The sequence below is a fragment of the Adiantum capillus-veneris genome, chromosome 19, assembly GCF_014529385.1.
Source record: "Adiantum capillus-veneris isolate H3 chromosome 19, ASM1452938v2, whole genome shotgun sequence".
Lineage (NCBI taxonomy): Eukaryota > Viridiplantae > Streptophyta > Polypodiopsida > Polypodiales > Pteridaceae > Adiantum > Adiantum capillus-veneris.
Window position 1 is genome coordinate 98,859,353 of NC_140949.1, and position 23,835 is coordinate 98,883,187.

The window sequence follows — 23,835 nt, forward strand, 5'->3', positions numbered from 1 at the left end:
TCTACCACGCTCTCCCTTCTCATCCCCCTACCCTATGCTCCCCATTTCATCACCTTATTCTCTAAATAAAGCTTGATGTTTTGTGAGTATGTTTTCTTGCAATGTTTTGCCCATGTGAGGTGTGCGGAATCGCCACCTAGTCTTGTGTTTGGAGTGAGCTTGTGTATGTGTGAAGGGTGTGCGGATTCGCCATCCTTTTGTGGTGCCTAAGTACTAAGCCGCTATACCCCCTCCCTCTCTCTCTCTCTCTCTCTCTCTCTCTCTCTCTCTCTCTCTCTCTCTCTCTCTCTCTCTCCCCCTCTCACTTGATCTCATTCCCTTTCCTCTTCATCATTGCTCCCAAGCATCCATCTCTCTTGGATGAAAACTTTGTTATGGTGGTGTGTTGTTTGCGTCCTAGCCGCTGAAGCTAGGTGGTGCCCCCTGTTTGCTTTACCATGACAGGCTCGAGGTGCGCCATTCGGTCCCCGGTGTTTTAGAGGCCGTCGGGGGTTCGGGGTTCGCTTTGCTCCCGTCACCATTATACTAGTATCAGCTGGTTCCTCCATTCTTCCAGTTAGCTGGACTGTTCTTTCCACTGTATTGGCTTCAGTAAACTGATCAGGGAATTGTCTCTTCTGCTTGTCAGCTTGCTCTTTGTTCAGCAGGACTGCATTCAAATCAATTTCTGCCAAAGGAAATATGTTCATAGCTGCTAGCATTCGCTCAATTTTCTTAGCTCGGTATTTCTGACACAACTCCTTCGGTCTCAGTTCCTTTTTCCATATCCTGGTGTTGTTGGTCTGGATTTTGATTCTACCACTAGCCCCTTCTATGGTTAAAGTTTGGTTTGCGTAGTCATGAATAGCATGTGTTGTTCTTAACCATGGGCGGCCTAATAGCATTCCATATGCTCCCTGCACATCCAAGACTAGGAAACTGGTTTTGAATTTCTCCTTCCCAACTCTTATCTGCATGTTTTCAATCATACCCGTCGCTTGTACGACTCGATGATCTGCCATTCTTACTTTGAATGGTGTTGGTTTCATGTTAGTAATACCCATTCTTTGCTGAAGATGGGCTCCCGTTATGTTGACTCCTGCTTCTCCATCCAGTATGACGCTTGAGGGAGGTTCCCATTGCTTCCTGACCTTGTAGTCTACCTGAATAAGTGGAACTTCATAATCCCGGACAGCAGTCAGGTCCACTGTTCTGGCCTCTGCCTCAGTCTTCCTACGTTGTCTGATAAAGTTGGCCACCTCAGGTAAGGTCTTTCTTATATCCTCCAGCTCTACAATCAGCTTCTGGATTCTATCACAAATTTTCACCTGAATTTCCTCTCGCTCCTGGTCAGTCGCTCCTGGTCAGACTGATTGTCAGAGCCTGAAGAACTAGTGTCTTCACACTGCCATTCTTCTTCAGCAGTACTTCTACTCTTTCCTTCCACTCCCATTTCATCAGCTAGTCCACGTACTACAGCCAGCATGGTCTCTGTCATGGCCGGTACTGACTGATCTTTATCATTTGATTGGGCTCGTATCTTCTGAATGACTCTAGCTTCGGAACTTTCTGGCTGCTCTGGCAGCTTCTTAACTAAATCCTCTGTGATTTTAGCTGCTAGTTCCCGCTGCTCTTGCCACTCATCTACCACCTTTTCTTTACCTTTGGCCTTCCAAAATTCCCTTTGTTGGGCCCACTTGCTGCTGTTAGAATTGACTGGTACTTCTGAATATCTGGGATTTCTTCAATGAGTTCACTCCCTTGCTCCTGGTAACTACCCTTACTGGGACTGGCTCTGGTGCCTTAGCCTCAGTAGCAGTCGTTATCGGTGCATCTGGACATTGGGCTGCAAAATGACCATACTTCCCACAGGTATAGCAATTCATGCTCCTGGTCTAGAAGTTGCCTCTTCCTCTTCCTCTGCCCATTCCCGGTTGGTATCCGCCACGTCCTTGACCAGTACCACTGGTACGTGGTCTCTCTTCTTGAGCTACTTTGATTGGTTCTGCCTTCACTGGTTCAGTGTAGGCAACCACTAATAGATCCTTTCCTTTCTTGAAATGGTGAATTCTGATGCCACAATTATTCCATAGGTGACCAAAGGCCTTGCAGTAGGTACATTGTGCACATTCAGTGGAGATGTGGTCCTTGGATTTGCATCTGGAACACCGAGTCTCCATCTTCCGGACCGGCTGTCTTGTGTGGCTCATTTCTGCAATCTGCCTAGCCATTTCTTCAATTTTCTTGGTCCATGATCCCTTCTTTGATTTCTCCTTTGTCCGTTCATTGGAGCTGCTCTCGGAGCTGCTGGATGTTGTACTTGAATCATAAGCTTCAGTAGCCAAACTACTGCTACTGGTCCTTCGCTTCTTGTGGCTCTTTTCTTTCTTAGCCTGCAGTTCCAGTTTTAATGCTCGTTGGACTAGATCATTGAATTTCTTTGTAGGGGCTGGTACTTCTTGTTCTCTAAGCTTTTTGCTTCTGAACCCATTCAGAAACCATGCCCTCAATCTCTTCTCAGACGGCGGTTCTTGCAGCTGCCTGGTCAGTTCTTTTATCTTTTCAACATAGCTGCAGACTGACAAATTCCAATGTTTGATCTGATCCAATTCACAGAGAATATCCTCATCTCCTCGATTGTCGGAATACTCCAACCTGAAGGCCTTAAGTAATTTGTTATATGATCTCAACTGGCATGCAGGGTAATGGTAATACCATTTCCTCGTTGCTTCCTTCAAGGTTTGTGGAAAATATTCCCCCCAATCATCTTCATCAATGTTTTTTAGTTCAACATACTGCTCGAAAGCTTGTATGTGAAAATCTGGATCATCCTTTTTCCCTCCTTTGAAGATGGGAAAAGAAATCTTCAGGGAAGCGGTGTAATCATTTCGATTACTGCTAATCCCACCACTTCGCTTCTTGGCTTCAGAATGCCGCTTGGGAGCCTTCTTACAATTGTCAGTGTCAGCATCCCAATCAATCTCTGTCTCTGTCTCAGTATCCGTATCTTCTGTGTTTTGTCTGCTAGAAGTACGGTGACTTCCCTTTCTGTCCTTGATATGCTCATCTCTCTGGCGAGACTGAGAACTCTTGGAACTCTTTGCCTTTCGTGCTTCCCGTTCTGCCCGTCTGCGTCTAGAATGACTGGAGTGCTGTGAGTCCTGCGCCTCCTCAGCCTGACTATGCTCCTCCTGAGCCTCATTGTCAGTCATTTTCTCTTGCTTGGGGTCAGACTCTCTTCTTGACTTCTTAGGAATGGGGTCCACACGATTGGTAGATTCCCGGCCATGATTGGACTTTGGTGCCATTGGAAAACTTCAACTGGGAGAAGAGTCTTTCAGTCAACGAGCTTCAGCTCTAGCCACCGTGATCGCCAAAATACACTTTCATTATTTAACTTTTATGTGTATGATACATACACTTTCAATTTGCCAATAACGTGAACACATTTATATGAATGTATCAACAATTGATGAATGTATCAAGCTAGATCACAATTATATATTTTAAAAAAGCCTCGAGGCATGTTGGAGAAGCCAAACACCTATCAAAATGTGTTCCTAGCAGTTAGAAATCGAACAGGTATCCGAACAGGTCTGCAGTGTTGTGGACCTGTTTGGCCACCGCTAGCTTCTTTGGAATTGGAGCTGATCTCTTGAGACAGCTAATTCCAGTGTTGAAGGATTTCAGCTACTAGTGTGGGAAGATTTCAAACAGCAGACTAGATAGAAATCAGAGACTAAACTGACATGTGGATACTGAAATAAGAATCAGACTTATAGACTCGAATAAGATTCAGATTCAGATTCAGATTCAGATTCAGAAGACTGGTCAAGAAGTAAGTATCACTGAAATATATACCATGATTGAGATTACAGTGAATATGATTACAGAGAGAAAGTATAGCCGACAATACTGCCACTGATGCTCAAGTACAATTGTAGCTCAAAGCGCTAATACAAGTGATAACAATTGCCAACCCGATAATAATGTAATGGGCCCTATTTATACACTTCGGTTTTACTGTAGTAATTGCTCTAGTAATTACTAAGTAATTCGTTGCCCATCTTCTAAGAACACGTTCCCGCATGGTGATTATCCAGTCGTCTACATTCTTCAACATGCTCGTAAGGTTTTTTCCCCATACAAATGTGATCTACTTAAACCAAAATATGGTTCTATTATTTAAAAAAATCTACTGCAGCACCGTTCAACCCCGCCACAACATCAACTTGATATATCGCCGCCGACGGTGGCACTCACCCATGCTAGAACCGGTCTATGTTGGCACGCAATTATTTGGATTAGTTTCACGAAGGCCATATGTGGTGATTATTAGCTTTGTATAGCCTAATGGAGTCGATTCCACATACTACATACTAGCTACTTTCAATCTCTTTAGAAGGAATCTCGAGAAATTCCTTCAAGGTTTCTTTGTTTGTTAAGAAAAGGACCACGCATTATGGAAACTGAACCCTTGCCATGGCCAAAGAAGAGAAGATTTAAACTACTTGGGTAATCCCTCGCAATAGCTCCCTTCTGTAGCATCACGATAACAAAAAAAAGACATGTTTTGTAGCATGCACTTTCTCGGTGTCAGCGTCCTCCCATCCTTCTCAACTAACTTGCCATGCCGCCCCTCCTACCACCCGTCGTCGACATCACCACTAACTCCTACTTGCCTCCCCTACACCTCCCCTCAATTTTTGAGTGCACTGCTATGAGGTGCCTAGGCCTTTTGTTTCTAAGGTCGTAAGGAGATACTTCTATTGGAGGGACCATGTTGGAACCAATTTAATTAAGAAGACAAAAGTATATATAGTGTGCTGATTCTGTTGAACCTGTTGAAACCAGTCCACGCTGGCGTGGACTGGTTTCGACAGGTTTCACAAGGCGGAGAGTAAGAGAGCGGGGGATCATCATTATCCAACATGGGAGCCAATTATATTAAAAAAACTAAAGTATACATAGCGTGCTAGTGAATGGTGAACCTACTAAAACCAGTCCGTGCTGGCGTGGACTAGTTTCGATAGGTTTCACAAGGGCAGAGACAAAGAGAGGGGGGATCATCATTAGCCATGGTCACAGTGAGTTTGCGCAAGCTAGACAAGAGAGAGAGAGAGAGAGAGAGAGAGAGAGGAATCTACAGTTAGAATCCCTGGCCTACTTCCTCTCGATCCCATGCACCTCCCTGACTACTATCGCATAACATATAAACAAGCTCTGTGGAATCTAAATTCTGCCCCATGTTGCCACCACCATGGTTGGCAACATGCGACATGCTTTGTGAACGTTGTTTCCATGGTGACTTCCTGAGTCCCTAGCAGCTAGCCACACACACACACACACACACACACACACACACACACACACACACACACACACACACATACAATTTTTCTTTATGCCTTCTATTTTCGTCGGGCTCTGAGTGCAAGTTGCGATGACGATTCCATGAGAGATGGCCTCATTGGCGAGCTCGATAAGATTTGTGCAGAAAGCGTGCAGCATACAACAGGCTACTTTGATGCAAAGGTAGAAAAGATAAAAGAATTGGTTCTTCATAGATAATGTTTATCTTTTACCTTGATCTGCTCCGAATGGCGTGAGGTATATACTTCTTTTTTGTTCAAACTCCTTCGTTGTTGTTGACCATGACTCCATAGAAGATATCTTTCACAATGCAGCATTCCTACCATGCGTAGCTCATGCTTAAGCTGGTTCTCACCATCTCTAGCTGTCCAATGCATTCTTCTTCCACCCTCATCACTAGCATTCTCTTCTCCACCCTCATGACGTACTAGCATGCCCAATGAAAAGCATGGGCAGCAGGGCTTCTTAGACACGATGATGTCCAAAATGTGGGGCTCAATCTTTGGGTAGTGATTGGCATAGGCTAGGCATCGGCGGACTGCAAATCTAAGTAATTAGGCTCATGTCACACACATGCGGTGGCCATGTGTGATGTGGCCTTACTTGGGCAAATTCCTTGTAGGGTTGTCCAGCCTACCCAGTCACATTGGGCGGATGGCGAGTCCTGTAGCGTCTTTTATGCCAATTTCAACCAATCAGGTATGCTAGCATAACTCTAGGCGAGGGTTGGACGAGGGGAAGGGGTCGCCCATTGTGAGGGTAGTGCTAGACATGATATGTTAGCCACACTGGATTTGAAATTCATGGCCTCGTCTATCCCTCCATATGCACCGATCCATGCTGACCATTTGACTTAGAGAAAGTAGAGGTCTGTGTTAGTCAGAATATAAAAAAGGGGATACTAGAGTAAACCATGCAAGTTGGGCTTCAGAGTCTCCTTCCTTTATTATAGCAAAAACCAACCTGCATGACAATGTAGAGGCACTATAGGCATGTATCTTGTAGAAAAAAGGTGACAGGATTGTTGAGATGGCTTATCTACGCCATCCGTAGAAAAATCCAACAAGAAAGCAAGACATGCCATGCTCATTCAAGATTTATTCGGTCTCTCCCATTGTCCCACTCTTGCAAAGAAGACAAAAACACACACACATAGCTCTCTCTCTCTCTCTCTCTCTCTCTCTCTCTCTCTCTCTCTCTCTCTCTCTCTCTCTCTCTCTCTCTCTCTCTCTCTCTCTCTCTCTCAAAGAGTTAAAGGAAGTTGGTTGCTCATCCAAACTCCCTCAACGTCGACTGTTGTTGCTAGCCTGCAAGAAAAAACACTTGGCCCACATGTCCAAGTAAAAAATAACATGCCCACTAGCCTAAAAAAAGGTCCACCATGTCATGTTTCAACCCCTAAAGTCTTTGCCACTTCTATAATGTTGCATTTATTTTTCCCATTCAATGCAAGGCAAGAATTTCAAGAGAATCCAAGCTTTGGTTTATGAAGAAAAGGATTTTAGATGAGAGGGTGAAAGACCTTAGCTGTCTATCAAACTATTACATTGGCCTAAAGACTAGAGGCACATTGTAGGGCATATCTAAATATGCGAGGTCCTCTCACTTTGTCTAGAGAACATGTAATGCTTGAGCATATAAGAGAAATAATATGAGAGAGAAATGTTTATGCTATTGATCATGAGGTTTCTGGGTTTTACAAGGTTGTTTTGTCTACTTCTTTATTGCAAAGCAATGTTGGTTCCATGATTTCACCATTTTTTTTCAAAGAGGACCTACAAGACAACATCCATCACTAGGAAAGTGTTGTTTATATCATTAGATGCCAACAATTGCATACCAACATTATCGTCGTGCTTTGTCAAGCTCAAAAAGTAATGCAAATCTGTGAGCTTCTATTACAATATATGATGGATATATTGCTTTTGAGATGCCACCACAATGTGATAAATCAAGCATGTATGGAGATCAAAGCTAACAAGAGATTTTCGAGATAGAATTGCATAGGGAACAATTGTGCATGCCACATTGTTGTGAGGAGATAATCGTGGTCCCCAACGCATCACATGTGGTCCATGTCAGTACGACTAGATCATTGGAGAAAGGGGCTACTTATGTTGTCACCCTTGCCAAATTACCTGTGTCACCCCAATGCATCACATGTCTTCCATGTCAGTACAACTGGATCATTGGAGAAAAGGGTTACTTATGTTGTTACCCTTGCCAAATTACCTATGTCACCCCAATGCATCACATGTCCTCCATGTCAGTACAACTGGATCATTGGAGAAAGGGGTTACTTATGTTGTTACCCTTGCCGAATTCCCTCGTTGCACTTGTGAGGATTTCCAAAGACGGGACAACAAACATGCTACATATGTGCCTTGGGGATTTTGTTAGGGCCTCAACATGTCAGGAGGCATGAGATTTTGAAGCCTCCGCTGCTTTGTGGCAATTTTAGATGTACGACCGTTTTGGGTTGAGGTGTTGGGCGGTTGAATCTAGAATGATATGATTGTTTTCCTTGCGCTTGCATCAATTTGTCAAGGGTGTTGCTCCTATTTGCTAAAAATTTGGCTTTGCTCGATTTTCTTTGCTCCTTGATTGAAAAGCCTCGGGCAATGTACTGGGAGATCATAGCTACACTATCCTTAATATCCTTGTCTAAAGAGGCCAATATTTTGACCTAGTCATTAAAAGAGAGTATGTGTAAAATAGAAGAGTTTTTGTCAAAAGCTAGGGCAGATTCATAGATAAGTTGTGATGCTTCCAAGCTGCTTATACATCTCAAGACAAGGGAAGTTGCCACAAAAAGAGGTTTGGAAGTTAACTGTAGACCTTGGGTGAGTGATAAGGCCTGTAACAAATGGTTTGAAGAGTTAGAAAGAGATTATTTAGGGTAAGAGATTACAAAGCTTTTAGCCTTTCAGGCAAGAAAGGGCCTCGTTCTAGGGACATGGGTTTTTTCTGGGGGGTGGTCCTTTAGGTAAAGTCTAATCGTTGCATGTTTCTTCGGGTCCTGAATGACTTTCATGCGAGCAATCATTTTATATTGAGTGTGATCGTGAAAGATTATATAAAATCAAGGTTAATATAGGTGGATAAACCTGCAACCCTAAAACCGGCAAAGTCAAAAGACCACGATAGCCGTGAGCAAGAATCCTAAACTATAGTCTAAGAGGGACTGCCTAACATCGGCCAAACTAAATAGGAATTATATATAGTGGGTCTGACTTAGCTCTATAGTCCAACCAAGTCTCTAAAGCCAACGTCCCCATTCTCCCAGAAACCTAGAAGAGGATTGTGTGTAGGATGTGTGTGTTGTTGATTTAATTTAATAAATATGCACAAAAGAACATAAATGTTCAAAAGACAGTTGGCTTTAGACAAGTGAGAAAGGGTAGCACAAAAACAACTCAACTTTTGAATTATTCTTGTACATAGATGTAAGAATGAGGTCTCATTCTAGTGTTCATATACACGGGGTAATCTGAATTGATAGTTCCATAAAGTGGCAAGTCTCGTACATCAATGATAGACAACACCTAAGCCAAAAAAAATCCTAAGAAAGGATAGAATCCTCACCTTCATCCGTGCAAACAAGACAACAGATATGTTAGCCTTGAATGCGTTTTACAGGTGTCAATGGACTTTATCATTTGTTATCCATGTCCATCTTAAAACTTTGTTAACTTTAAAACCATTGTCCAAACCAACCTTGTACTTCTTTTTTGCAAAGTATAAAGTGTGTGTGTGTGTGTGTGTGTGTGTGTGTGTGTGTTTTTTGGTTCTTTTTAATTTCATTTTAAACTTGTAATAGAAAAGGTCATCCCTTCTTTAAGATACAAGTGAATTTTTGTAGGTTATAGATAAGGTTATTATATATCCCAATTTTTTAAGAATTTATTACAAAAATATTTAAATACATAAAATTCAAATCAGAAGGCCACCACCCCTTTTGATCCAAATGTTTTACTCCCAATTTTGCCCACAAAACATTTTGTGTCTTTAGATCCATCAATTTGTAATGTATTTTGCACTTTGACTGTATAGATCTTTTGAATGAATCACATAGTACTAAGAACCTCAAAAAATACGGAATTCATTTCAAAGAGAGGGTATGCAACTGCAACTAGTCAAAATAAATGAGTCCAACATTTTGGCATGGTGTAACCCTTTCAAGAGAGAGTACGCAACTACACCTAGTCGAAATAAATGAATCAACATTTCAGTATGGCGTAACCTTTCCAGAGAGAGAGGGAGATGTAAGCCCTGCAATCCTTATGCATATGCTCCAAATTTTCAAACTATATAGACATCGGTATAACCATAACAAAAAGGCCACTGTTTTGCATGCAAGAATCGTTAGGATGAACAAGGCAATAAACCCAACCCATTTTTTTCCAAAAAGATACAGCAACCTAAAACTCCATAACAAATAAACCGCAAATAGACAGATGTCATGCAACACCTTTGCATAACAATATATACATTAGTTTTTGCTATCATCAATTTTGCATTTCAAGTGCACCCTAATATTCATCCCGATTGATGCATCAAGCCGCCAATATCACTTTCTCTAAGTTAAAAAAACTTGCAGGGGCTTGGCTTCGAGCAACTCCCATGGTGCCTTACACCCTATAAATGGTAAAACGGTAGTTAAAAAAACCACTATACAGGATATTGTACAACTAAAAGACCTTTGTAAGCTGTTAATCAAGTATAGTGTGGTAAAAAAACCTTTTACAGTATGCAAACAAACATTAAAAAACAATTGTTACCTGCGAAGAGAGTGCACAGGGATAGGTATCTCAACCCATACATTTAATTATGATACCACAAACCTTATGATCAAAAAACTATTTGTTATGTACTGTCAAATATGGCACAACATACCCAAAGTACACAGCAGTGACAACCCACTATCAACAACAAAATATACGGGCGAATGCAGAGTAACGATTGTAAACCTAAAAAACAAAACCAGTTTGGCAGGGCACGAACCTGAGAAGCACCATCACGTTTCACCAACTCCATAGAAACACAATAAGCAGGCAACAAGAAAAGCCCCCAAACCTCTCTTTCACATACACCCACAATAGGCAAAGACAAGGCTAAGTGAGGGGCACAAAGAAACCCTCACCTCAATATATAGTGATAATCTGCAATAGGATGTGTCGAGTAAAGCCCAACATGGAGAATCCCCCCACAATCTGCTCATCACCATGTCTGATTCTCAAGGCTCATGATTATAGGAGACAGTCACCTTGGTTATTCATGTAGAGGTTAAGGTAGGAGAGAGGTGGAACCGTTTATGCAGAAGATGCGCAGGCATAACAGAGAGAGCGAAACGGCAAAGGGACAAAGAGGGAGGTAAAACAGGGTGTAATGCCTTAATTAAGCATGTAACATCGCCAGTAGGCCAGAATGTTCTAAAAATTATGCTACAGAAATGGAGGGAGGGTAAGTAGCCAGCGCCCCTTTGAGGGGTAGAGTCCTATGCAAGCTTTATTAAAAAAGGCTAAGCACCCACAAGGGGTACCGTCCCACACTGGGTCCCGAGGCAAAATCTCCAACTATAAAAAGGGCGAGGTAATAAAAGAAATGCGGTCAAGTGCTATAGGAAACATAAGTCACCCCCGGGGTGGGTTTTTTTTTAAAATTAACGCACCGATAATACTAAGTGGAGAAGAGGGTAAAGAAGAAAAATTTTGATTGTGCAAAAGATGCTCAAGGCACAAGGTGCCTATTGTGCATGGGTTTGGTTTTATTCAAAGCTGTAGAGGAGTAACCAAGGTATGCATAGGTTTTTTTGCTTAGGAGAATTGTGCAATTCGGAAGGTTATAGCTAAAAGCTGTGTGTGTGTGTGTGTGTAGGTGTGGAAAAAGATGCATTTACTTAAAAGTAGTATGTGTGTGTGTGTAACTTTTTTTTTTTTAACTAGCGCGAGGAATTTATATTAGAAGAGAAAAAAGGTTACATTAGCAGTAGCTTGACATATACAAAGACTTGACATCGACATAACATCAAATAGTCTGAGACATATACATATCAAGCTCTGACCCATCCCTGGCCAGCAAACCAAAAATTACATCCCAGAATATCTGTTAATCTCGGTTTGGAGCTGCTCTAGGTAGTAGCAGCCTTCGTTGATTCTTTCTTCGAAATGGGCAATCTCAATGTCTAATTCATTCTCCCAATCATCCCGAGACTGGATTTTATATTCGAGGTTGCTTCCTCCTATGTAGCTTTCTAGCTTAATAAAGGTAAATCATATTGAAATTGTTCAGTTGCAACTTTCAACGCACAACTAGTTAGAGTAAAAGGTGCTATTCTGATGTGAGGGGAGAAAAGATGCCGAGGAAGTGACTGGTTCATGTCCCGTCTCCATCATCCTCTCCGTACGTAGGATCGACTGCTTGTGCTCTGGGGAGATACAGCTTACCACTCAGCCTTGAAGAGCCTGACACCAGGTACACGACAGGACCCCCAGGAGGCAATGGCCTTAGAGGACGCCCTGAGGGATGGCTTTCACGCCCAAACAGACCCACCAGTCTCAACAGGTCAAACCTCTAACTCCCCCTGCATGCTGACTGCTCCAAGCAACACAAGGGCTTCTCCTCTGGCCCTTTTTACGCCTAACCCTCTTTTCCACAGTAACCCTAATCAACCAGTTTTCTCTCATTTCCCCTCCAGCAGTTTGGGCGTTCAGCAGCAAACCCCCTTTTCTAACATTCAAGTTGGGCAGGAGAACTTCACCAGCCTCCCTGTCACATATGCATCAATGGTCGCCATGGCCCCCAACCAGGGACATGCTATCATTTCAGCGGGACATGAAACCAGTCATTTCTTCCCGAGCGTCAACCCAAACATACAAGGTAACTTTTCTAATAGCTTTCTTGTTCAACAGGTTGTTAACAATGTGGGTGCCCAGAACCCTAGTGACAAGATAGGGAAGTCTATTCCTACTGACAATCTGACCCACCATAGGGAGTCTCCTGTTGAAAGAAGTCCCTCTCCCTCCCCTAAGGCCGCAGATTTTGATGAAGACAAAGGTAGGGAGGATGAAGGAGGAGATAAAGTACTCCCCCCTCAGGAACCAAATACTGGGCAGATGCCTGCAAAAGAGCATGCAGAAGAAGTTGTTGTCCCCATAGATGAACTCAAGGAATGGTTCACCCAGCTCCAAAATAGAGTAATCATTGGTCTGTGTCATGGGGTAAGACCTTCTATGGAATCCATGAAGTCTTGGATCTGGCAAAACTGGACAAGCAAAAGGATCAGGATTTCTCAAATCCAATACTTACCTAACAATTACTTCCTCTTCTTTTGCCCTGACCTGGAATCAGCCTTGCAGATAGTGGGGGTTGGCCAATGGTTCATTAAAAATACTCCCCTCTCAGTCTTTAACTGGTATGCATGATTTGACCCAAGAGGGCCCAAACCCACCAAAACTACTGTCTGGATAGATTTCCTTGATCTTCCCCTCGAATTGTACCCCTGGCTTAAATCGATTGGAGGATGTCTAGGAAGGGTTCTGGGACAGAGAGCTATCAATAACGGTATAAACCCAAAGTGGGACCCTCAGCTCTTGGTCGAAATCGATCTGAGTAGAGAGCTAAAGCAATTTGTCCCAGTTAAAGACTCAAAGGGTAGGTCTTTACACACCCAAAAAATAGTATACAAGACTCTACCCAATGCTTGTTTTGACTGTAACTGTCAGGGCCACTTCATCAAGGACTGTCCTGACCTTAAACCTTCAGCTGAGAAGGAAGACAAAGGACAAGAAGGTAAAAATAAAGCTGACAAGGGTAGTGATAAAAAAGATAACAATGCCACTAGAAGGGATGATTTTCAGCCTGTAGGAAGAAGGAACTTAGTCAGGAATAATAGGAACTTTAAGGCTTCCTCTTCTAGATCTAAAAACTCCTTCAGCCCTTTATTAGCTGATGTGTTCGACCCGTTTGTTGTTGATTTACCTGACACTTCTGACATGGAGGTTGAGGAGGAACAACAAAAGGTCCAACATCATGAAGATGATCTGGAACAAGAAGTTAAGAACCAAGCTGGGGAAGCTCACACTTCAGGTCAGCAAAGTCTACTAGAGAGTCCGGGAGATCGAACCAAAGGCCTTTCCCCATCTTCTTTGGATGATGAGGGAGATTCTATCCCCAACACGCAACCTCTGGAACCTACCCCTATGAACCAGAAAGATCAGGAACTTCATTTCTTTGAACAACAACTAAATGCTCATGATGAACAAACCAAGATCCAGGAGGGCCTTTCTGCAGACCCTAGCCAGGACATCAACATGTCTCAAGCAGAAGAAGAAAGCCTTCTTGGACAGTCCAAATCCAAAGCTAAGAGAAAGAAGGAAGCTTCTAAGGATCCCACTAGAGTCTCAGTTGCAATGGCTAAACCCCCCAAAAATTCAAAGAAATGAAGTGCCCAAATATCAAAGGTTTTTCACTCAATTGCAAAGGGATTACTGATCCTACTAGGGCTCAGATCATCAAAAATTGGATATCTGGTTCTAATGTGGTTTATGACATTATAGGTCTTCAGGAGCTGAAGACTGCAGGTGCCCAATTGTTAACTAATCTGCAGAGAATAGGCAGCAACTATGTCTGGTACACTATAGAGCACACCCCAGGCAGAGGAGGAACTACCATTGCCATTAGCTGCAAATATGCCCATTTAGTTACTCATACACAAAGGTCTTCTAATGGAAGCTGGATAGCTATCACTCTGGACAACCCTTTCAAATATACAGTGGTTTCTGTTTATGCCTCTAACTCCTTGGTTGAACGAGCTACTTCTTGGCTTGAGTTTGTCTGGTCCATGCATTTTACTAGGAGACTTTAACATGGTTGAAATGATTTCTGACAGGTGGAACAATCTTGGTCAGGTCATTAATGGCAGGGAAAAAGTAGCATGGGACAAAATGCAAGAAGCTCTAAATTTGTTGGATGTTTCAGGTGACACTGGAACCACTTGGTCCAATAAACAAGTAGGATCATGCTTTAGAGCAGCAAGATTGGACAGGATTTACATGTCTGCTAAATTGGCACAAGATCACTGGCAGATAAGTTGTTGCAAAGACATTGTTCTTCAATTGTCAGATCATGCTCCTGTGTGTTTTGACCTTCAAAGAGAAGAATGTAAATTCAAAGCTGGTTGGCCTCACATGGATCAAACCCTTTTTGGAATAAAGGCTGTGGGTAATAAGGTCAAAAATATATTTGAAGAAGCCTTCAATTGTCATTCCCCCCCTTTAAGGCTTGGGATCAGGCAGTCAGAGAGACTCAGAGAGCTATGGTCCTCTTCAAAAGACAGGCCAGAGATATTAGAATGAAAAGAAGAGTGATGATAAGGGCTCAAATAGAGGATCTTGAATCCTCATCCCTTCCCCATTCTCCTCCTTCCTCCTCCCTTCTGGAGCTTAAAGTAAAACTACACCAGGAAGAAATCCTTGCTGCTAAGGCTTCCATCCATTGGACTAGAGATTTTTGGGTTGGGAAAGTAGACAGGCCAAATAAAAGCATGTTTGCTCTATTTAAAAAAAAAAAAAAGAGCAATGACTTTGTGCCATTTCTCATAAATAAAGAGGGCTCAGTTGCTACTGCTCACTCAGAGAATCTTAAAACGGTCCATGATTTCTATGCTGAAATCTTTTCTGCCCCTCCTAAGAGGGGGGCTGGTCAGGTGACTGCAAGGGCAACTATAGCAAGGGTGAGAAGAAAAACACTATCCTATAAACTGGCTCAGTCCTTTGACCAGCACCTCTCAGCAGAGGAGATTAAAGATTCTGTTTTTGCCTTGAAAGCTGGCAAATCCCCTGGGATTGATGGGATTCCAAGCGAGTTTTTTCAGCAATACTATGACTTCCTTAGCCCATATATCATGGCCATATGGATGGAAGCCGTTAGAACAGGAGCCCTCTCCACTAGTATTAACACTGGAGTTGTCAAGCTGATTCATAAAAGGGGGGGACAAGGAGGAGTTGAGGAATTGGAGACCCATTACCTGTCTGACTTCTTTATATAAAATCTTTTCTCTGTCTTTAGCCAGAAGAATCAGCCCTATTATGCAGCAGATTATCTTACCTGAACAAAAAGGCTTTATAAAGAATAGATTTATGCTTGACTCTATTATTACTCTGTGGGAAGCAGTGGAACATGCTCAAGAAACATGCCAGGACTTCGTCTTCTTCAAAATTGATTTTGATAAGGCCTATGATAGAATTCAGTGGGATTTTATTTGGCAGTCTTTGTATGACATTGGCTTTGGCAGGAAATTCATCAGATGTATTCAAACACTGTTAGGGAATGCTTGTGCCAGGGTTGCCATTAATGGAGAGCTGTCAGATTCATTTTCTTTGACCAATTCCATTACACAGGGATATCCCATATCTCCTCTGCTGTATGCAATATGTTCTGATGTACTTGGGTGGCTTGTACAGGATGCCATCGAGCACAAAAAGATAAAGGGAATAAAAGTCCCAAACTCTGACAAGGATTTATGTTTACAGCAGTTTGCTGATGACACTAATGGGCTTATGTCTAATGACCAGGAGACGGTCAATTGTTTTTGGCAGTGTTTAGAGATATTCTGTGCAGCCAGTGGGTCTGTGATCAACCATGCAAAGACAGGTTTCAAAAGCTCCAATGACATAATACCTCAGGTTATTCTGGATGCAGGCTGCAAACCTATCCAAGATGGACAGATATTCAGGCTGCTGGGCATCCCAATGGGGTTTAAGGTAACTATGAAACAGAGGTGGGATTGGGTGTTGGGAAAATTTAAGCAGAAGGTTTCCAGATGGCAACACCACAGCTCTTCCATTGCCTCCAGGGCATTTGTTTTAAACCATTTTCTGTTGTTGAGCCTAATTTTTTTTCTGTCCTGCTGGACCCCAGCAAAGTACCAAATTGCACAAGTTCACTCCTTGTCCAGAAATTTCCTATGGGAGGGTAATGAAAACTCCCACAAGACACCTAAAGTGGCTTGGGACATCTGCCAACTACCTAAGATCAAAGGGGGGTTGGGCCTGCTCAATCTGGACCACCTGGCCATCAAGTTGGGAGCAAAGTGGATATGGAGAGCAGCTACCTCCACTGATTATCGGGCACTGTTACTCAAAAGGAAGTGTAACCAAGAGTCAGATTGGGAAGTTACAAAGCCTGGTCTAACCTTGATTTAAGGGAAATTCTGTTGTCTAAGGTTGACATCACCCCTATTGGGTCTCCTTTGATTTGCAGGTTCTGGAAGTCCTGGAATCATGCCATGAACCACTGGAGGCCTTCAAAAGCATTTCTGTATAATATACATTGTTTCTTGTATGACTCCTGTTGGTTAGGTCCTTTTGCCTGCAGATTTAAGGCAGAGTCGGGAAGAAGAGCTCATAAATGCCACAAGCAGGGAATCAGATACTGGAGGGATATCTTTCAACAGCATAGGTTGAAGTCTGCTGAGGAACTTCAAGCAGAATTTGGAGTGACTGCCAGCACAGCTCAGTGGTGTTTGTCTAGAGCAAAACACATTCTGGAAAAGGTTTACCTGCCCATCAGAAGAAGGGAATCCTGAAGTGCTGAATCACATATATGTGCTGAAATCTATAAGCAATTAGATAATAGAGGAGGATTGGAGGCAGACATGAAGAGGAGATTGAACCATAAGTGGAAGGTACAGTGGAGCTGTAGGCAATGGGAATACAGATTCAAATGCCTATGGGCTTTTCTTGAAGCCAGTAAACACAGTCATTTGCTCTGGCTCTTAATACAACAGGGTGTTTGGACAGGAAAGAGGGCTCTACAGGCTAAAGTTAGCAATGGTCTTTGTCCTAGATGCAAGGCTCAAGTAGAAGACTGTGCCCACCTTTTCTACAGTTGCAGATGCAACCAAGCATGCATCAACCTGTTGCATCAAGCCTGGAATAAGGTTACAATGGCTCCACTCACAGCTCAGAGTCTGCTCTTGGGCCCTTGTAAAGGAATGGATGTCTTGCTCTGGAATATATGGAGAGGGATTTATGTATGGAACTCTTGGCTGCAGAGAAATGATGATGTTTATGGCTCTCATTCTTTGTCTCGGGAGGGTTTAAGACGAGCTGCATAGGGCAGCCATCAAGGTTTGTCATCAGGTGAAAGATTGCCCCTTAGATTCCTCATTGTATCAGATTCAGAGAGCCAACATATGGCAAAAATGGAAAAGCATGCTAAGTAGTACGTACGCTGCCCCTAGGTTCATTCTTAGAGACTCTATGGCTGTTTGAGCCTGGCAAGGGGCTGACCCACCCCCTATCTGTGGGCCCCATGTAATTTTTTCTCTTTGCTGAATTTTCAAATTTCACTTCCCTAAAAAAAAAAGGTGCTATTCTAATCTCACAACTCACTAGATCAAATCCTTGTGTAGAGAATGGCACAAGGTAAGCTCAATTAATTAAAGAGAACAAAAGATCTCTCTCTCTCTCTCTCTCATTTTCATCATTGCAATCTTATTGTGTGGAAAATATATCTATTAAGAAAATGTTTCTATCAGTACACGAGCATAGGTGAGCCCATTGAATATGAGAGATCCCATATATATTGGGGTGGCATTTTCAATGCGAGTGGAGTTAGTTTTTAGATCATTTGAGAGAATATGAAAATGTAATATTTACCTTTAAAATAGGACGGTTTTATAATCATTCGAGAGACACTATGCAAACATAATCTTTACCCTTGAAATACATTCATCTCCCTCCAGGACTAACTAGCACATAGTAGGTAAGAGGGGGAGGTGAGGAGATCGACGGTTGGGAGTGTTGCATGGGATCTCGCATCGGACTGATAAACCTTGTGTGCAAAGTGCCATGTTTCATGTTGCACTTACAAGAGAGTATAGTCATTGAGTTCCATATAGGAAAGCAATGCTTAGAAGAAGAAGACTATAGTTGTATCTAGTCTGATTGACTTGAGAGATGTGCTCCCCTCCTACAATATTAATAAATAGATGCTGCCCGGTGTGGACAATTTCGGTCATCTCGTCACCCTGCTTGTGCATATTCTAAGTCTCCTTTTGATCCTTGAAGGTATAGTTCTTTGCAAAATCAATCATTTAAATCCCTACGTTGTCGAGAAAACCAATGACTTGTCATTAAATAGTTGTGCTTGCCATTCTGCAAGCAAGCTCATGACTCTATCTTTCAGATATGATATGTGACTTGAAATATTTTGTGTATGTGATTTGCAACATGGTCATGACTCCTCTATCTATGTCTTCAAACATATTCACTAATGTATTTAGGCCTGAAGTTTGGATGCATTGCATGTGGGATAATTCGCCCTTGCTCTCTCATACTGTACAAATTTTTCCCTATAGAGATTACTTACTTCAACACTTATTGCATAGAGTCTCAAGTAACTGTATGTAGACAAGTTTTTGAATTTCAAAGCCAATATCCTCAAAATAGTGAAGTTACTAGAAAAAGACATTGATTTTGTGTTGGTTCAAAAGGTAAGTGAGCAAGAGCATATGTTATTGCTCAAAGGCCAAGTCCATTTCTAAGAGAGTTTGCCATATAGCTATCGTTTCTCCCGTGCTAAATTTTAACGCCATTGTAGCATTTTCCTCAATACTTTTGTCATGTGATACGAGGTCTAACAAAAGGCTTGAAGTTTCTACTACTTAGAAGCACAAGCAGAGGTAGGCACCCATGTCTGATAGTTTCTGTGCGAGCTTCGTTCTCGAAGAAAACAAGTAAAACACAAACAACGTGTCATGTGTTTTATCATCGTAATTCAAATATTTAAAAGTATCTTGTCTTTTTCACATCCTTGTTTGTCCAAGCATTCTTTATATGTACGAGTATTTTTGTCACCTTGCTTGTGCATATTGTGAATACCATTGTAGTTCTTTGCAAAATCAGTCACTCAAATCCCTACATTGTAAAGAAACCCAATGACTAGCCATTGGCTTTCTTGACTAGTCACTAAATACTTGTGCTTGCCATTCTACAGACTAAGTTATGCAAAATGAAGCACCCTACTCTTATCTTTCAGATATGATATGAGATATGAGACATGAGATATTTTGTGTATGTGCTTTGCAACATGGTCACTAAGTCCTCTATCTACTTACATCAAGAATGTTCTCTGTTGTTTGTCTCAACTAGATATGCATATGGCTTTTTTAAAACCAAAGGCATGTCCCAAAAGCACACTTTTTTCCATATAACGGGGAATCGTCTCCTTGAGTGCGCATTAAAGACCCACCATGGAATCCCAACCTTTTTTGCATTTAAATTTGTTCACATAATCTGCAAGTTCATCTTCTTTCATAGAGCTAGAGGTGCATATAATTGAAGGCATCCTTAATATACATCACTTGGGACAAAGTGATACAATAGCACATATTCATGTCTTTTATTTGCCAGATAATATGGGGCTTCAACCCTTAAAAGCATCTCAAGGAGATTTTCGACAAGGGTTAGTTCGACTTGAGCCTCATGAAAATCTCTACTACATCTCAATGTGCATTTCAACTGCTTTCAGCACACTACAAGTTCACTATCAAAAAGTGATTTTGTGCTTTTCCAAAATTATCAATATCAATGACTAACTGCTTCATGTGGTGCATACATCTCTCTCTATACACTAAACAATGGTGAGCCGCCATTTTTTGGCTGGGAGCTCACCGTCCGCCATCTCTCTCTCTCTCTCTCTCTCTCTCTCTCTCTCTCTCTCTCTCGTCTGGATGCAGGTCATGCACTCGTATTTTGCAATGGACATAAACCTTGCAACCTAACCACAACCTCAAAAATAATGATGAGTACCCAAGGCTTGTCAAGCAAGAGGACAAGCTGTGCAACAAGCATTTGGCACATAATTCTCTTTCAACAAACAACTTTTCTGTCTAAATGTAGTTTTGAGGATCAAGAGTACTTCAACTTGGGCACCATAGAGACACTCTTGAGAGGCATGAGAGCAGTAGACATAAAGCCACTAGACAGAGAAACCTCAGATTGTTTTGGGTGCCATCACTGCAGTTCTAATTCCTTAATCCCAGGCCTACCTTGTGGATAATGAGTCCGTAGAGGAATCACCGTTCGTAGAGTGAGACACCCGCAACAAAGAGGGCCACCACTGTAGCTCCAGTTCCTTAATGCCAGGCCTACCTTGTCGATAACAAGTTTGCAAAGGAGTTACCTTAGACAGAGCCAGCACCCTTCGCCCGTGACAATAAAGATCACACCTCTGGCTGCCTCATGATCAGCATATTCAAACTGTCGCTGCTTACCATCCAAGGAGAAGACCAAGTTGACTTAACAGCTTCTCCCTCCAATAAGATTCTGATATTGGGCAAGGACTAATACTATTAGTTGTCTTGTACAGTTCATGGGACGGGCTACACCTCAAACATTCAGGACCTTATCCTTCTATCATTTTTTATCGCTAGAGTTTTTCATTTAGACATTTTCTGATGAGATGTCATCATCAGCAGCTGCACATTGTGTCATTTCATGGCCATTCTGTCTTTCTTTCTTTCTTACGCTCTCGACCTTTTGTAAGTGGAAAACAATACCCAATTGTAATTTCTACAGACAATGAGGATAAATTTCAGCCGCTGGTCTGACCGACCTTCACCTAAATTTGGCACAAGACCTTTGAGCTTCTTGACATCTATTTCTACCAAAATAGATGTAAAAAATACATTAATTTGAGTCTTTTGAGATGGGAAACCAGACTAAGAATCAAGAATCCATCAAGAAGACAACAGAGAAAACATGTCTATTTGAACTAATCTTGAGCTCAGGGTCTTTTGGGATAAAAAGCTGGGCTGGAGCAAAAAGGACAGGACAGCGGTGTTCATGAAACAGCACAAACACTGCATCAGCCCACATCAAAGACAAAGATTGAGTTATCAATAATAAACAAAGAAAAAACAAACCTCTCATTAATAGACAATATACCTCATTCATTCTCTAAAAGGAAACAAGCTGGCAACAATTAACAGTTGAATAAATATAAATTCTTGCACTGGCTAATGCTACAAATGTTTTTCTTTCAAATCAATTTTTGTGTAGCCTTTCTCAATAGACAACTTTATAGCATTAAGTACCTGCTGTGTCTTTCTTGAAATAGCCGGCCACAATGGATCCAAGCCTCCTGTGCCACTTTTGATCCTTTTCACAATGCTTGAGAAGTTTTGAATCATAAGACTCTCTTGAGTTTGACTAGTGTCAGTGCTCACATCCATTGGTATCTCATTACGTGCACTCCGGACCTTGAAAGATGCAGATTTCTCCTTGAATGGAATCACAAAATCTTGCACTTCCAATGTACCTTTAGAGCCATAAATATTCAAGGACATAGTCATGTTTGCATGAAATGAGCAATGCAACAAGGCCACACGGCCATCTTCCCAAACAAAATTTGCGCTGCACCTTGTGATCACGCCCCCCTCAGTCAACTGTGCCCCTGGAAGCACAACAATACTTGCAGGAAGATTGTAATCATAAGCCCACAGTATTGCACGTGCACAATACCAGCCCAGATCTCCAAGCGCTCCTAGTGCATCTAGTTCCGGATTGATTCTTATGTTCTCCGTGAAAAAATTTGGATCGTATGCTTTCATTGGAACGAAGAAGCTTGCATGAACCTGAAACAACATGCTAGCATGCAAGTTAGAAGCCTCGAGACAGCATGTTGGGTGTGCAATAATTCCGCTTACTATATCATCCATATACACCTTCAAAATTACCTCTAAGATATCGCCAAGCAGATCGTGGCTCTTCAGAACCTCCTTCATCTTGACTGTCCGAGGGTGGTGCGTCCACATTGTGCAATCCATCAGCTGCACTCCTTCCAATTCACAAGCTGAGATTATTTTGTCAAGATCTTCAGTAGATAATGCTGGAGGCTTTTCAAGCAAAACATGTTTCTTTTTTGCACTAGCTTTTAGCACCCAATCCACATGCAATGATGTAGGAAGAGGAATGTACACAGCATCCACAGCTTCATCATCTAAAACACTCTGATAGCTTCCATAGACCTTCGTATCAGATGGGAAACCGTTGTCCTTAGCAAAAGCTTGTGCTTTTTCTAGAGATCTGCTGCCAATTGCATACAAGCACACACCCTGGGCTTGCATAATCGCTCTTGACATCTTTCGAGCAATGTATGCACATCCAAGGATGCCAAACCGTACAAGCCCATCATCCATCCTACTGATGTCGAGTTGCTACTGCAGCTGGACAACACCATCAAGCAAGAAGGTTATGTGCCTCAGAACACCAATTTGCATAGTGACACGAAACAGATAAGCAAACGGTCGGTCTCCACACAAAACGTGGTCTGACAACTTGTACCAACAGAAACTGTCTGAACTCTTCTCCCTCATCTGATCAAGGCATGACAAATAAAAATCTTGCTCTGATTAGACGGAAGTATGGTGCTGCACCTCCCTCCCTCCCTCCCTCCCTCCCTCTCTCTCTCTCTCTCTCTCTCTCACTCTCACACACACACACACACCAGATAAAGTAGAGTTCAAAATTAGCACCAGACATGAGTAGACGCTCCAAACCTTTCGTTCGACTCCCTCTCATGCGACACTTCTGAGCAACGAAGACACTATGTGACCACGATTTTTTACTATGTGACCAAAGAGGAGATTCTATACTCGCTCACTCTCTCTCTCTCTCTCTCTCTCTCTCTCTCTCTCTCTCTCCAAAGTCCCCTACGACCTTTCTAGAACTGCACTGTGCATGAGCCTCCGTTGAAGTAAACTACCCTCGCAGTCGATGCTTCTATCTTCAGACAGATCAGATGGGAAGCATGCAAAAATAGTCAGAGCATGCTTGAGAAGACTCGCACTCACCTTGCCGAGAACCTTCAGTCGCCCTTTTGAAGCCTCAAAGAGCTGTCGGGCCAGGCATCTTTGCGCAGAGACACGGAGATGAAGAAGGTGGGCGAGATGTAGGCGAGGAAGTGCAGATGCCAAAGGGTGAAGGAGGGCTGCGATGCAGTGACGAAGGAGACACACATAGGTTTTTCAGGAGGGAGGATCTTCTTACTAATGACCTACCATCATGAGATATTGCTTCGTTAGATTTCTAAAGTGTAGAACTGAAGGTAGAGGGACACGTTTGAAAGTGAGTAGAAGTAAGAGCAATCAAGGTAAAAGCAAGGATGAAAGTGAGTAGAAGTAAGAGCAATCAAGGTAAAAGCAACAGAGGAAGGAAAATAATATGACACATCATAATCACTAGCTCACGTGACCCACCTTCGGCGGGTCTTGTTCGCTCTTATCATGACACACATGGTATTCATAAGGTGTGAAAAAAATAAATTAAATTAAGTTGTGCTTGTATGATCATAATTAGTTGCTTTTATGGTTCTCTCTCTCTCTCTCTCTCTCTCTCTCTCTCTCTCTCTCACACACACACACACACACACGCGCGCGTGTGCACACACACATAGACATGGTTTTCATTCCAAATA

At 42.3% G+C, this 23,835-nt stretch overlaps 3 protein-coding genes across 12 annotated transcripts; 2 read left to right on the top strand and 1 right to left on the bottom strand.

Moving 5' to 3' along the window:
- Positions 1-9,921: 9,921 nt before the first annotated feature.
- LOC147434534 (putative oxidoreductase At4g09670) lies at positions 9,922-23,447 on the bottom strand. Of its 8 annotated transcripts, XM_086491008.1 has the most exons (6): positions 23,213-23,447; positions 22,097-22,585; positions 21,780-21,994; positions 21,620-21,678; positions 21,455-21,518; positions 20,130-20,684 (listed from the first exon to the last, which is right to left on the bottom strand). In XM_086491008.1, the coding sequence occupies exons 2-6, from the start codon at positions 22,556-22,558 to the stop codon at positions 20,582-20,584; spliced, it is 903 nt and encodes a 300-aa protein (XP_086347134.1). In that variant the 5' UTR covers positions 22,559-22,585; positions 23,213-23,447; the 3' UTR covers positions 20,130-20,581. The 8 variants fall into 8 exon arrangements, with proteins under 8 accessions (XP_086347132.1, XP_086347134.1, XP_086347133.1 ...); XM_086491006.1 differs by lacking the exon at positions 20,130-20,684 and adding an exon at positions 9,922-9,990 and having other exon boundaries at positions 21,455-21,994; positions 23,213-23,434; XM_086491007.1 differs by having other exon boundaries at positions 21,455-21,994; positions 23,213-23,433.
- Positions 11,582-17,433, top strand: LOC147434535 (uncharacterized). Of its 3 annotated transcripts, none has more exons than XM_086490997.1 (3): positions 11,582-11,916; positions 12,053-12,231; positions 14,332-17,433. In XM_086490997.1, exons 1-3 carry the CDS (start codon positions 11,853-11,855, stop codon positions 14,365-14,367), a joined length of 279 nt encoding a protein of 92 aa, XP_086347123.1. In that variant the 5' UTR covers positions 11,582-11,852; the 3' UTR covers positions 14,368-17,433. The 3 variants fall into 3 exon arrangements, with proteins under 3 accessions (XP_086347123.1, XP_086347124.1, XP_086347122.1); XM_086490998.1 differs by having other exon boundaries at positions 11,616-11,916; positions 14,243-17,433; XM_086490996.1 differs by having other exon boundaries at positions 11,666-12,231.
- Positions 12,919-17,433, top strand: LOC147434536 (uncharacterized). The gene has a single exon (XM_086490999.1). The coding sequence runs from the start codon at positions 13,347-13,349 to the stop codon at positions 13,794-13,796; it is 450 nt and encodes a 149-aa protein (XP_086347125.1). The 5' UTR covers positions 12,919-13,346; the 3' UTR covers positions 13,797-17,433.
- Positions 23,448-23,835: the final 388 nt, after the last annotated feature.